Genomic DNA, 11,857 nt, shown 5'->3' on the forward strand with positions numbered 1-11,857 from the left:
CCAGACGGTGGCATTTAGTGTTTTTTCTAATCAACATTTTATTGAGGTATGACAACAAAATAAATAACGTACATGAAATTATAAACATAGTGCAAGAGTCGTCTCCCTCCCTTACAGTTCCCATCTTTATTAACCCCCTACTCTAAGCTAAACTACCCCCCCCCCCCACTTCTGCTGATGATTAATTTTCCGCAAAGAAGTTGCCGAACGGTTGCCACCTCCAGGCGAACCCTAACAGTGACCCCCCTCAAGGCGAACTTGATTTTCTCCAAACAGAGAAAGCTAACCATGTCCGATAGCCAGGTCTCCGACTTCGGGGGCTTTGAGTCCCTCCAAGCTAATAGTATCCGTCTCCGGGCTACCAGGGAAGCAAAGGCCAGAATGTCTGCCTCTTTCTCCTCCTGGATTCCCGGGTCTTCCGACACCCCACAAACCGCCACCTCTGGACTCAGCGCCACCCTTGTTTTTAACACCGCGGACATGACATCTGCAAACCTCTGCCAAAATCCCCTAAGCTTCGGACATGCACAGAACATGTGGACATGGTTCGCTGGTCTTCCCGCACATTTTGCACACCTGTCATCCACCCCAAAGAATCTGCTCATCCGGGCCACTGTCATGTGAGCCCGGTGAACAACCTTAAATTGTATCAGGCTGAGCCTGGTACATGTTGCGGACGCGTTGACTCTACTCAACGCGTCCGCCCATAGACCATCCTCTATCTCTCCTCCCAGCTCCTCCTCCCACTTGCGCTTCAGCTCCTCGGTCTGCATCTCCTCTGACCCCATAAATTGTAAATGTCAGAGACGCTCCCTTCTCCTACCCACCCTCTGGAAACTATCCTGAATCCCCCTTAGCGGTAGGAGCGGGAAGGTTGACACCTGTTTACGTAGGAAGGCCCACACCTGCAGATACCTGAATTAGTTCCCCCTCGCCAACCCAAACTTCTCCTCCAGCGCCCTCATACTCGGAAAGCTCCTCTCTATAAACATATCCCCCATCCTCTCAATCCCTGCTCTCCGCCATATCCGGAACCCCCCATCCATACTTCCCGGGGCAAACCAGTGATTATTACAGATTGGGGACCAGACCGATACTCCCTCTGCTCCCACATGCCGCCTCCATTACCCCCAGACTCTCGGGGCTGTTGGAGTACCGTGCCGGCGGGAACGGCAGAGGTGCAGTTACCAACGCCCCCAAACTGGTACCCTTGCATGAAGCCGCCTCCATACACTCCCCTGACAACCCCTCCCCCACCACCCACTTCCTGATCATGGCCATATTTGCTGCCTAGTAATAGTTACTAAAATTTGGCAATGCCAGCCCGCCCTCTCCCCGACTCCGCTCAAGCATTACCTTCCTTACCCGCAGGGTCTTGCCCACCCAAACAAAGCCAGTGATCACTGTTTAAAAAAAGGACCGCCGAATAAAGATGGGGAGACATTGAAACATGAACAGGAATCTAGGAGGACCGTCATCTTCACCGTCTGCTTCCTCCCAGTCAGTGACAATGGAAGCGCGTCCTACCTCTGAAAATCGTCCTTCATTTGGTCTACTAGTCGGGCCAGATTTAAGTTATGCAGCCGGTCCCATTCCCGCGCCACCTGAATGCCGAGGTACCTAAAGCTGCCCCCTATTAATCTAAATGAGTCCGATATTGTCCGTACGCTTGCCACAGGAGCCTGATACAGTAACCTGACCCAGTCGATAAAGCCCCGCCCAAATCCGAACCGTCCCAGTACCTCCCACAGATAATCATAGGTGGCATTTAGTTTTAACACTGACACAATTCATACAAAGTCACAGCGGCAGGATGCGGCTTGGCCATATTAGCCAAAATTGGCACGCGTGCAAATCTAGGATTTGCAAAATTTGCATGCACACAAAATCCATGATTTTTGTCAGAAGGACGGAGCGCTAGGAAATACTCAGCAGGCCTCAGTGAGAGAGAGAATGAAAGGTGGGATTTTCCAGCACTTTCTGCAATGTTTTGCTTTTCATTTCCAGGTTTATCTGAAGCTAGGGGAATTCTCGCCCTGCGTAAAAGCTTTCTCGTGGCACTGTAACGAACACAATTTTTTTTTTTTTAAGAGCTTCTCCTTTTGATGTGCTTCCTTCAAGCCACAAGGTCGTAGATAGCATCATAGATGCTCTTTTGAATCATTTAATCTTTGTGAATTCTGTAGTGTAGGCGATGACCCTTATAAATAAATAATTTGACCAGTTCAAACCTGCCCTCTTCCTGCACCTGCTTCTCTCAAAACCATCGTGTTAGAGCTTTTGTGTGCAATCTTTGTTCTAGTTTCTTAGGGCGCGGAACAGCAATCGTTTGTTGTTCTGCTCAGATGGAATATGATAAAATCAATACATCCTCCCTACAGTGCAGAAGGTTTATTAACAAATCCTCCATTGCACAATTTCCCCCCGGCACACCGCCGTATTCTCACACATCTTTCCCCACCCCACCATGCCCCCTCTGCTTCGGGCTACACAGAATTTATCTGCCCAGACGTTAACAACGCCATTAACGGGCCGGTGAGGCACGGCGGGGGGGGTTACGGAACGCCGTTCCTCACGTATACATTGAGACGAGCCTGCCCTGGCTGCACCCATAATATGAAGAAATAAAAGGCTTGCACTTATAAAGCATCTTTCAGCACCACCAGTCCCCTAGAGGCAGTCCACCGTAAACAAACTGATGTAACGTAGGAAACGCAGCAGTCAATTTGTGCACAGCAAGCTCCCACATAGCAACGACCAGGTATTCTGTTTGTGTGATATTGATTGAGGGCTAAATATTCACCAGGACAGCACACCTCTGCTGCTCTTGTTCAAAATCCCATCTGGATTTTCTTCTTCCCTCTCCAGCTTTCAATTTCTCTCTTTCTCTCGCGCGCTGTCTGGCTGTCTCTCGCTGTCTGTGGCTGTCTCTCGCTGTCTGTGGCTGTCTCTCGCTGTCTGTGGCTGTCTCTCGCTGTCTGTGGCTGTCTCTCGCTGTCTGTGGCTGTCTCTCGCTGTCTGTGGCTGTCTCTCGCTGTCTGTGGCTGTCTCTCGCTGTCTGTGGCTGTCTCTCGCTGTCTGGCTGTCTCTCGCTCTCTGGCTGTCTCTCGCTCTCTGGCTGTCTCTCGCTCTCTGGCTGTCTCTCGCTCTCTGGCTGTCTCGCGCTCTCTGGCTGTCTCGCGCCCTCTGGCTGTCTCTCGCTCTCTGGCTGTCTCTCGCCCTCTGGCTGTCTCTCGCCGCCTGGCTGTCTCTCGCCCTCTGGCTGTCTCTCGCCGCCTGGCTGTCTCTCGCCCTCTGGCTGTCTCTCGCCGCCTGGCTGTCTCTCGCCCTCTGGCTGTCTCGCGCCCTCTGGCTGTCTCTTGCTCTCTGGCTGTCTCTCGCCCTCTGGCTGTCTCTCGCCCTCTGGCTGTCTCTCGCCGTCTGGCTGTCTCTCGCCGTCTGGCTGTCTCGCGCCGTCTGGCTGTCTCGCGCCGTCTGGCTTGTCTCTCGCCGTCTGGCCTGTCTCTCGCCGTCTGGCCTGTCTCTCGCCGTCTGGCCTGTCTCTCGCCGTCTGGCCTGTCTCTCGCCGTCTGGCCTGTCTCTCGCCGTCTGGCCTGTCTCTCGCTCTCTGGCTGGCTCTCGCTCTCTCTCGATTGACTCCACTTATTTTATCTTTCAGTCCATCCAGCTGCTTCGGAGTGTGCTCCAGACACTCACATTTCAAAAGTTCCTCTTCTGTTCTTGACCTCCAGAGTCCATCTCAAACACCCATAAAGTGTGACACTCCACACTGGTGACTGGACTAGACTAGACAGATATATTTGCTTTCATAAAATGATCTCCATTCAGAATAAGTGCTGACTTCTGTGCAAGTGTGATGCCAGACGACATTCAACTATTCAAAACCCATAATTACCGTGGTACTTTGAGACATTTTATGGTCCGTGCATTCAGCGTACTGTTCCCCGTGCAAGACTTGTGTCATGCTAGACTATCACCTTTGCTCTGAGGCAGAAGGTTGTGGGTTCACGTCGGGCCGTGACATGAACCAAAGGTTCATGGACAGTGACGTGTCCCAAGTCACATGCCGGGTCCAACAAGTTCCACTCTTAATGAATGAACACGCTATCTAGGCTGACACTCCCAATGTTCAAGGTGTGCTGCATTGTTGCGTTTCGCACGAGCCACTAATACGAGGCCCTGACTAGTGTCTCAGACTCCATGGCCACGATTTGGAAGCCAGGCAGTTCTCGGACTCCATGGCCACGATTTGGAAGCCAGGCAGTTAGCATCACGAACACAGAATATCTGGTCATTTTCACGGTGCCGGTTGCTGGGATCTTGCTGTGCACAGATCAGCTGCTGCGCTGCCTACATTACATCAGCGACCGCACTCCAAAAGCTCTTCTCCATTGCCTGTCAAGAACTTTGGATCTCCTGGGCCATGTGAAATATCCCACGGAAACGCAGATCTGTCCTTTCTTTCGAGAATTAATTCCAGATATGGACTTGAACGATGTTGTTTGTGCGACTGTATCTAATCTGGAAAAGTATCTCTTGCAGGTTTCGGAAAGATATTGAAAAGATGATGGGACACAAACCAAACTGGTACTGGGTGACTACCTGGGTTTTCATCAGCCCTATTTTAATCATAAGCCTCATCATTTTTTACATTATTGACTACAGCATGACCGGGACACTAACGTACACGGCGTGGGATTCGACTGAGGTAGGTGCATTTTCTGATTTGGTTTGAGATGTGCTTGGGGGGGGGGGGTCGAGTGCAATCGGGCAACTGAAGGTCGCCGGCGCAGAAATGGCCGACAGCCATGCCTTGGATTCTCACCGATGCCGCCTTGCTGTGTGGGGTGCATCCGCAGCCCAGGCAGCTTGAGAGGCATAGTTGGAGAAATCTGGGAACCACATGCACCCCTTTGTGCTCTTGGCCAAGGAATCCCATGTGATGTGGACTGAAACGATGTTCAAACGGGCTGTCGTTCCATCAAAGTTAATTGAATAGACCATTAGGACGCCAAGGCTCCTTCAGCAGCACATTCCAAACCCATGGCCTCTTCTACCTAGAAGGACCAGCGCAGCAGATACATGGGAACACCACCACCTGGAGGTTCCCCTCCAAGTCCCTCACCATTCTGACTTGGAAATATATGGGCTGTCCCTTCACTGTTGCTGGTTCAAAATACTGGAACACCCTCCCTATCAGCACTGTGGGTGTACCTACATACACCGCACGGACTGCAGTGGTTTATGAAGGCAGCTCACTACTACCTTCCCAAGGGCAATTAGGGATGGGCAACAAAGGCTGGCCTCGCCAATGGTGCCCGTATCCCATAACTAAATATAATCAGTACCCAATCCAAGTGTTGATTTCCCAATCTTTCAGCTATGCATAGGTTATATTTTAGACCTCACCGACACTCCTCACCTCAAGTCCGTATGTGGGGCGCATTCATGATCTCCGAATGTGAGCTTTGAAAGGTCCACACCGAGCAGTGAACAATTTGGATAATCTTTGGTGTCCCAGTAAGAATATCAGACCAGGCGAGGTGGGCCGAATGGCCTGTTTCTGTGCTGTAAATGTTATGCAGTGCCATGCAGCTTGTGGCGAATCAGGCAGCATGTAAGGATCCAAATTTTCACCCTTCCCCAAAGAATATTCAGGTCTAACGAGGGCTTTTGAGTAGATGTGTTTAGGAAGGGTGAGCGTCAACCAAGTGACCATCACGAAGCAGAGCAGCCATTTCGTGGGGGGGGCCTTGGAGGCACGTTTATCTGGTTACACTGCTCTCTGCTAAATCTGGGAGGACCACACTCTACCTTTTATGGCACCGGGTCATTTTGAGCAAACGTGAAATTCTGGCCAGGCTGGAGTACGGACACAAGTTACCAAGGCAGCTGGCGAGTGTTTGCGCAGAGGATTTATTAGCTTTGGCATCAGAGAGCAAGACAGCAGCAAGATAGGACCATAAGTTAGAACCCCCCCCCCCCCCCCCCCCCCCCCACCACCACCACCACCACCAAACCTCCACAGAATGGATGCCACTCCCTGTGTCAACAGGCAATAGATCTTGCACCTCATTTGCAAGAGACGTTGAGATTCAGATCTTTTTGTTGCCTTCAGTGGAGAAAATGGTGTCACGTAGGAGTCGACTGCTCTCTGCTCTTGTGGATAAGACCAGCCCAAATGGCAGATGTATCAGCCCCTCGGGCCTGTCCCTCCATTTAATGGGATCATGGTTGATCTGTGACCTAACTCCATATACCTGCTGTTGGCCTATATCCCTTCAATATCTTTGCTTAACAAAAACCTATCCGTCTCTCGGATTTAAAATTAACAACCGAACTAGCTTCAAACGATTTTTCCAGGGAGAGTTTCAAACCTCCACCATCCCTTTAAGAAGTGCTTCCCAACATCTCCCCTGAACAGTCTGGCCCTAATTTTTAGACTCCGAGTTTTAGAATCTCCATCTTTATCTCCCTTGCCTTTTCCTGTTAATATCTTGAATACTTCGATCAGATCACCCAGTAACCATCTAAATATTGGCGAAAACCGGCCTAACCCCCTTATAACCTAACCCCTGTATTCCAGGTACCTTTTTAAACTCCCTCCAGGGCCAAAATGTCCGTCCTGCTGTGTGGTAGCAGGAACTGCTCACTGTACTCTCGAGTGGGGTCTAACCAGGGTCTAACTTGCTGTGCCCTGCACATGCTTACCTGGGATTGGAATCTGGGCATTCCCTGTGATAGAACATTAGAACAGCACAGCACAGAACAGGCCCTTCGGCCCTCGGATGTTGTGCCGAGCCTTGCGAAATTGTCTCAGCTATGCAGTGAACTCCATTTGACAAAAGTGCAAATTAGTAGGGTTCCCGCGATGGACTGCTCTCCCAGTTGGGAGATGGAGGTGGTGGAACGAACCCTGTAGCTTGTGACCTCTCGAGAGCTGTCTCCTGTTAACCTGCGTGGGCTAGCGGTGAGGCTGGCTGATTGTCTATTTACCCATGATGTATGATTCTGCTCCATTGTAGTGCTGGCTATGTGATGTCACCTGTATGCTATTTTTAGGCATTCTCTATAACATTATATCTTGCAGGGGCGATCGGTGAAGTTGGAGTATCCGCCTTATGCCTTGGCTGTGATTGGACTTCTGGTGGCTGTTTCCACAGCTTGCGTTCCCCTGGCGGCAATATTAACATTCATCAAGAAGAAGTTCAAAAGAGAGAAATATTAGGGTTAAAATGCTAACTTGGGTGTCTCCCAAAAAGAAGCATTCCTTCCAGCCTTCTTGGAAGATATACTGATATTTTTTTTAAATGCACATTTTTCGATCTTTTTTTTATACTGCATGTGTTCAAGAAAAGGTGAAGGGTGCAAATTCTGAAGAAGGATGGCATTTTTATAACACAAAAAGATCAGTATTTAAAATATTGCTATACTCCTAAATCAATAAAATTTATAACTGTCCCCATCCCCTACACTGCCTTTAGCAGACAAATTGTACCAACCATTTGTCATTATCCTAGGAGGTAATTACATAGGTGCCTCTTAAAACATGTGTGCTGCCTATTTTGGACAGTTCAATATAGTCACATCCCATTGATTCCCTGTTTTTCTTTTTTTAACCATCATTCCCTCTGGTCGGATTTTCAGTCAGCTGTTTGCACCTTGTTCAAGTGCAGTTGCTTTGGTGATGTGACACCTTGCACTGCTAACACCATTCGGAACTCCTCCGATACCGAAGCAGTCGGTGTCCATATACAGCAAGACCTGGACAGTGTTCAGGCTTGGGCTGAAAAGTAGCATTCATGCCACACGAGTGCCAAATCCAAGAGAGAATCAGACTATCTCTTCTTGACATTCAATAGCATTACCGTTGCTCAATCCCCACTATCGACATCCTGGGAGTTGCCAGAGACCAGAAACTAAACTGGACTAGCCATATTAATATTGTGGCTGCAAGAGCAGGCCAGGGGTTAGGAATCCTGCAGCGAGTAACCCGCCTCCTGAGTCCCCAAACCAAACCTGTCCATAATCTACAAGGCAGGAGTGTGATGGAATGCTCTCCACTTGCCTGGAAGAGCGCAGCTCCAACTACACCCGAGAAGCTCGACACCATCCAGGACAAAGCAGCCTATTTGATTGGGTTCCCATCCACTCCCTCCACCATTGATGCACAGTAGCAGCAGTGTGTACCATCTATAAGATGCACTGTAGCAATTCACCAAGGATCCTTAGTACTTTCAAACTCAGGACCGCTTCCATCTGGAAGGACCAGGGCAGTGGATACATTGGAACACCGGCACCTGGAGGTTCCCCTCCAAGTCACTCACCGCCCTGACTTGGAAATATATCGCCGTTCCTTCACTGTCGCTGGGGCAAAATCCTGGAACTCCCTGTACAGCAAGACTGTTGTTGTACCTGCAACGGTTGAAGGCGGCATCTCACCATCACCTTCTCGAGGGCAATTAGGATGGACTATAAATGGTGACCTTGCCAGTGACCTCCCCATTTCCAAGCACAAATTCAAAGATTGAGGTGCAACCGGTAACATTTTTGCGATGCAGTTGCTTAGTGGAGTTTTCGGGATCAGAATCAAGTCAGTTTTTTTTAATATCTTGGTTAAGTTTGACCAAGTTTGATATGCTGTTTCAATGCTGAAACCTATTTTTAACATCCGTGTTCCTGCCACAAGTGGTGGGGACTGTACTATTGTTGGAGTTCCAACTCATCCGAACGGAAAGTTGACACAGACCCAAGTGTCATTGGCCATTGAGAAAGGGCATGAGGACCAGCAAAGTAGCCTTGTCCCCTTTCGCTCTGGCTCCCCGAGGCAACTATGATTGGGAGCCCCGTGTGCAAAGCCCACATATGTTTGCACAATAACATACTGATGCAAATGGTTGACAGAGGGCTGCTGAATTAGAGAATATAATATACTGTAAATAGAACTGTTAATAACTGAAAAAATCTATCCATCAATTCTTTGCAATTGGTAACATCTTTTTACTTACAACATTTGTTATCTTCAATGTGGCAATGGCATTTAAATGGATTTATTTTAATATATTTTAGAAATTCTGTATGGTGTTGTGAGATGGAACGTGTAAACCTACAGAAGTAAAGCACCTCCTACATGGGGAAAATGCAAGTTCTGGTACAATATTGTCAAACTGCGTTTTGTGATTTTGGTAGTTGAGGGAGCCGTGTAATTTTCCAAACACAAGGATACCGGCCGCGTTTAACGGCCGCTGGGCCTTGGCCATCGCGCTTCAAGTGATCGGTCAGCAAATCGAAGTGGACATTTTTTTGTCGAATGTGGATCCCAGGAGACGAACGCCCCCTGAGCCAGCTCGGCACGTTTGCTAAAAGCCCGCCATGCCGCAATAGGAAAAACTGGGATAAAGTCACCGCCCACAAGGACAAGGAAGTTGGATTTAGCGGCGTGAACGGTCAGGAGCCATTGAACGGAATCAGGCCCGGTTTCAAAGCAACTCCGGGAAGACTAGTTGTGCGAAATATTCCACACGCCTGTGTGCACCTGCGCGTGTGAATGGAAATGCAAAACACAAAATAGGGCAACCAACTTGAAAAGTAAAATTATGGCTACTGTGACCAGGGTGGGGAGGGGTGACCTTGAGAGCAGGGGTGGGGGCAGGTGGGATGGATGCTGGTGATGAGGAGGGGTGGGGGCAGGCGGGATGGATGCTGGTGATGAGGAGGGGTGGGGGCAGGTGGGATGGATGTTGGTGATGAGAAGTGCTGGGTGCTGCTGACTAATAGAAACAGACAAAGCCCAGGACCAAAGGGACAATCCCTTAAAACACAGAATAGCTGGTCACTAATTCCAGCCATTAGAACAAGTTGCATTTTGGGTGCACACACACACATCCAGCTGCAAGAAAACATGAGGCCATTGGGCAGAGTGCCACTGAAACACATTATTACTTGAACACAATAGCGTAAGCTATATTTAAAACCTTACTGAAATACTCTAGCAGAAGGATAAGCATGTGCCTGGTATTCAAAGATTGTGAGTGAATAAAATAACAAACTATTTATACAACCGCATTAACCTCTGAAGAGCCCAGAGGAGTGATTTCTATTTGTAATAAGCCATGACTAATGTTTCTCATGATGCTGAGGTTATACAGAGTGAATCAATACCATGAATGGTTTTCTTCCCCCCCCCCCCCCCCCCCCCCCCGATATTAGTTAATATGCAATTCTTTAACTCTACATATATCTGAGTGGTATGTTACAAACTGGAATGAGACAATTTGACCTGATTGTTGCTGGTGCTGTAACATGTCGCAAAGTGGCTTCTCTTGTTTTAACACTGGGCGCACTTGCAAATTAGCCCATTGTCCTAAGCGATGGCTTCAGCCAGTGCCTGTTTAAGTCTGTGCAAAAGGGCTTGCTTTCAAATCCAAACGTGTGCATGAATCATTTGCAAATCTGTCCAGGGAAGACAAATGGTCTAAAGTCGTAACAGTCAATTATTCTGTGCTAGGATTAAAAGATATAATCAGTATAAACAATCACAGGTTAATTAAACATAGTGGGCATGCCAAAGGCTACTTAGCTGGTGTGTTGAACTCATTACCTATGAACACTTAGCAACTAAATGTAACAAAATTAGATAGTGCAAAAGATATTCTCATTCCACTCTGTCCCTTTATTCTCTTTTCCCAGAAAAGATTTCCAATAGAATGTTAAGCTAGGTCGTGCTATTTTGAGAAACAAATGGCCAGTCAAAGTACACATTTGCACAGGATTAAGCATCATATTGTAGATCTAAAAACCACAAGTACCTCTAACAAAATATTTGTGCTGGCTCCTGGTGATGGCAAGCGCCCCTTGCTTGCTCCTGCCCAAGGGTCAGAATTTGGAGATGGAGGTTGGTCTACAATGCATCCACACACACACGTACAGAATCTTAGAATGGCAACAGCGCCAGGAGCAGGCCACTTGGCCCATCGAGCAAGTGCTGTATCCTCTGAAAGAGCTGCTTAGCTGTGTACAAAAAGTTTTCATCTTTGAATCTTTTCCTAAGTCACTTGCTGGTTTGAGCTGGAAAAGTCTGAAATTAAAATTTCAGCAGGAACCCTTCCAGAGAACTTTAGAAGTCAGCAACGTCTGAACAATCAGAACGTGGAAATTTCTACCCTGGATGTTAAAATAGTGGAAAAACCTTTAACATTTAATCAATATTTATACAGCTCTTGTGTGATTCCTTTGGGCACCCTGGATGCTGTTGTCCTTTCCCTGAAGTAACAGACAGCTGATCAGGCTCCCAAAGGTCAGCATGTCATATTGTGCAAAATCACTGTATCTTGTCAAATCAACAGATTTAAATAAAAAGCTATCTTCTTTGGGATGGACTGGTGAATTTTATTTAAATTCCAGCCTTGCTTTCTGTACAGTTTGACCGGGCTCCATCTAGTGGTGGCTGATTACCCAACAACTGACAGAAGCAGATTTGTGGTTTGTGACAACTCCAGGGGACAGACTTTTTTTTGGGATGGTGGGGGTTTCCTGACCGGGCAGTGAAAACGTCAGTGGGGAGCGCACTGCCAACCCCTCACAGCTCCAAGGGGGCACTAATTGGCTGGAGAAGGGCACACTGGCCCCCCTGCTGGCTGGCACCCCTCTAGCCCCAGTAGCGCCACCAGGACTGGTGGTCACGTCTGGGACTGCATCCAGTTCCACAGAACAAAGTGTCAAAACCCCAGGTTGGGGGGCGGAGGTGTTGGGAAGTTCTCGTGTGGGGGGGGGGGGGGGGGGCTGGGTTACAAAGACCAAAGTGGGATGGGATACCTGGGTACTTGTGGTACCTTGTGTCTGCCCATCCCCCCCATGG

At 48.6% G+C, this 11,857-nt stretch overlaps 1 protein-coding gene across 1 annotated transcript in view; it reads left to right on the forward strand.

The window, feature by feature from the left end:
- LOC119965764 (sodium- and chloride-dependent transporter XTRP3-like) overlaps nt 1-9,154 on the forward strand; it is a 53,447-nt gene extending 44,293 nt beyond the window's left edge. Inside the window, exons 10-11 of the mRNA XM_038796567.1 lie at nt 4,543-4,708; nt 7,091-9,154. Of these exons, the coding sequence (XP_038652495.1) occupies nt 4,543-4,708; nt 7,091-7,228 (304 nt within the window). The 3' untranslated portion in view covers nt 7,229-9,154. The remainder of the gene's footprint in view (nt 1-4,542; nt 4,709-7,090) is intronic.
- The last annotated feature ends 2,703 nt before the right edge of the window (nt 9,155-11,857 follow it).

The sequence above is a fragment of the Scyliorhinus canicula genome, chromosome 5 (genome assembly GCF_902713615.1).
Source record: "Scyliorhinus canicula chromosome 5, sScyCan1.1, whole genome shotgun sequence".
Classification (NCBI taxonomy): domain Eukaryota; kingdom Metazoa; phylum Chordata; class Chondrichthyes; order Carcharhiniformes; family Scyliorhinidae; genus Scyliorhinus; species Scyliorhinus canicula.